Source organism: Anopheles marshallii, chromosome 2 (genome assembly GCF_943734725.1).
Source record: "Anopheles marshallii chromosome 2, idAnoMarsDA_429_01, whole genome shotgun sequence".
Classification (NCBI taxonomy): Eukaryota; Metazoa; Arthropoda; class Insecta; order Diptera; family Culicidae; genus Anopheles; species Anopheles marshallii.
Window position 1 is genome coordinate 62,644,195 of NC_071326.1, and position 3,018 is coordinate 62,647,212.

Genomic DNA, 3,018 nt, shown 5'->3' on the forward strand with positions numbered 1-3,018 from the left:
TGTGCGTGCCTGCTGCTGAAATCGCTTCTTTTTTATGGCTTGGCACTTCTTGTGACAGTTCGTGACAGATCTCGGTTAAGCTGCGATTCGACGACACTGTGGAACATATTTAATTTATAAAGGAAATGAATATGGATTTCAATTGTATTTGCATAATTAAAAGCACACAAAAAAAAGATTTTTGATTTTTTTTCACTCTGTGCAACGTTAATATGTACGAATATTTATTATTCTAAACTACCAATTCTAAAATGAAACTAGTTTCGCTGGCAACCTTGAAACGGCAATTTGACGTTTGTTTTTTTTTGAGCTTCAAATCATAACAATATCAAAAGTTTTATCATGGAACAGTGCGTTGAAGCGATACTTTCTTTAGTTTCCGATAAATCATTTATTCTAAATCGAGAATGTGTGGAACAAAATCATCTTTACCATGTGGTGCTTTCAACTGTGCTAGAACCATTTTCAAACTCCTCAAAGCGGTCTCAAACTGATGATAAAAGCATTGCTACACATTTAGTAAAAATCGGTGTTCTGTACGATACTGTGTATAATCGCTTACACACAGGACAGTGGAATGCAGTCGAACCGGCGGACAGAGAATTGTTTACTATCTTAAGTTACGTAAGGGTAGGTAACCACAAATCAATGAATATATGATGTTTTTTTTTTATATAATATTTAACATTTTAGATCATCTATACTTTGTGGATATCAGCAAGTGATGTGGATTCAATTAAAGATAGCATATACCTGGCCGATCTCGGACTTATGCTTGGCTATTCAATCGAAATTCGATGCAAAAGTGGTACTACCGATTTACTCACAGAGACAGCATCAACACTGTCGAACCATTTATGTACGTACCATACGTCCTTTTTCTTTCGTAAAGCTAGTAATTTGTTCTGTGTTTTTTTTAGCTATAATCGTTAAGCAAAAACCTCCCCGAAAACGATTGAGGTTGAATGCAAAGGTAGAAGACGTTAATGCGATTGAAGACTATTTAAACAATATTCCCGTACTGCAATGTCCTTCGGTAGATTTTTTTGGGTAATTATTTTGCAAAAGAAAAAAGTTTATAAATGAACATACGGGTATCTTTTTATTAGGCAGCAATGCTACGATCTGAAGCAGCCAGCCGTTCTTAAAGGAATAATCGACGGTTGGCCGGCAATGGAACGGTGGCACGATCCGAGCTATCTGCTCAACGTTGCAGGAGAAAGGACAGTTCCGATTGAGCTTGGTTCGCAGTACAGCAATGATGACTGGTCACAAAAGCTTATGAAGTTTCGTGACTTCGTTGAACAAAATCTGTGCAACGAAACAACTTCCTCAACATCGGGCGAGCAACGTGCAGCCTATCTAGCGCAGCATGATTTGTTTGATCAAATTCCAACACTCCGTGCGGACATTGCCGTTCCTGACTACATCGGACGAACGGACGCACGGCCACGCATTAAAGCATGGCTTGGCCCAAAAGGCACTGTTTCACCACTTCACACCGATCCCTGCCATAATCTTCTGTGTCAGGTAGTTCATTCGAACCACCACGTGAAACATGTGCAATGTTATTAACCGGGTTCGTTTGTGGTAGGTTTTCGGCGCTAAAATCATCATTCTCGCACGACCGGAAGATACTGAAAAGCTTTACCCACATGATCACTTCATACTGAGTAACACCTCACAGGTGGATGCACGTCAGGTTGACTACGAAAGGTTTCCACTGGCCCGTGAGGTATCGTTCCACCGATTGACACTGCATCGAGGTGAAGTGCTCTACATACCGCCCAAATGGTGGCACTATGTCGAATCACTGTCACCAAGCTTCTCCGTTAGCTTTTGGTTTGAATGATTTATGCTGATTGCTGTTTGCTGCTGCGTGATGCAAGCGAAGGAAACCAAAGGCCAGCATAAATACTGATCAACATACTACTCTGTGTACAATAGTATGAGTTGATAGCCAACGTAGCAAAGAAAGAACCGTATTCGAATATACTGTTGCTTCGGAAGCGCTCTGTTCACGAAGTCAAACCGACCGGAACAGGCAAGCACATGCGCTGTGGTACAACATCAACACGATAACAAAAAAAAAATACAGTGCCCAACTAGAAACGTCCAAATGCATATATTTGTGAGCTTTACATCCATCATACGGTGAGTGTTGCATGAAAAATCTTTTATTTATTTATTGAATGTTTACGGCATACGCCATATTTTGAACGCTGCTTACGTTGAGTGTTGTACAATTATTGCAAGGCTTTCCCTTCTTGTAATTTGACTAATCTCTGGCATACTCGGTTACGAAAAATAATTAACAAAATAACTATTGGTCACACTGTAAATTACAACTTATGGTACTATTGAAGGAAGTTAACTACTATTTAGACATTCATCAGGGCACACCTCCATTTGTGTCCTACACTGTACAATTTGCCCGAACATCATCGTTCTATTGGTATTGCTGCTCGGCCACAAATTATCTTCCTCTCAACGTGAACGTGTTTCAGTGTGCTCAAAGCCTTCGGGGTGAAAGCCTGCACGTTGCTCAATAGCTTCAGACTATCCGTACGATTTCGACTAGTGCCGGTCCTTGCCGAACGCTAACGGCAACTTTCGCGCGTATGATAACTGTATTTTTTGGCGCCTTTAATCCCACTTAAGTCGAAGCTCGTGGTACGCGTACATAAAGAAAAACAAAATCCATTTCCGGTACACCGGGTACCATACATTGTAGTGTATACATTTCTACAGATCGCTTTGTACGGCGTGTTTGTGAATATTTGTTATTCCTACTTCCCTCGCTGTACATTGTGCTCGAAACAGTTGAAACCGCGGCTTGTGACGTTTTCCGAAAACGTGGTTCGGTTTGGTCAACGGTAAATTGAATGTGGCGCGCAAAAATTGTGCCGATGAGCACTGGTGAAATCAGACGTGGCTGACGGGCACAGTTCCAAAATACACATACACAAACCTGCACGCACATTTCTCTGTAGCGAAATACCGAACGAGGCCGACGAA

General features: G+C 41.2%; 1 protein-coding gene across 1 annotated transcript; it reads left to right on the plus strand.

Moving 5' to 3' along the window:
* The first annotated feature begins 342 nt into the window (after positions 1-342).
* LOC128707209 (bifunctional peptidase and arginyl-hydroxylase JMJD5) lies at positions 343-1,852 on the plus strand. Its single transcript, XM_053802159.1, is given in 5 exon segments — positions 343-630; positions 694-859; positions 921-1,074; positions 1,110-1,530; positions 1,595-1,852. Coding segments are annotated over 5 exon segments (1,287 nt in total).
* Positions 1,853-3,018: the final 1,166 nt, after the last annotated feature.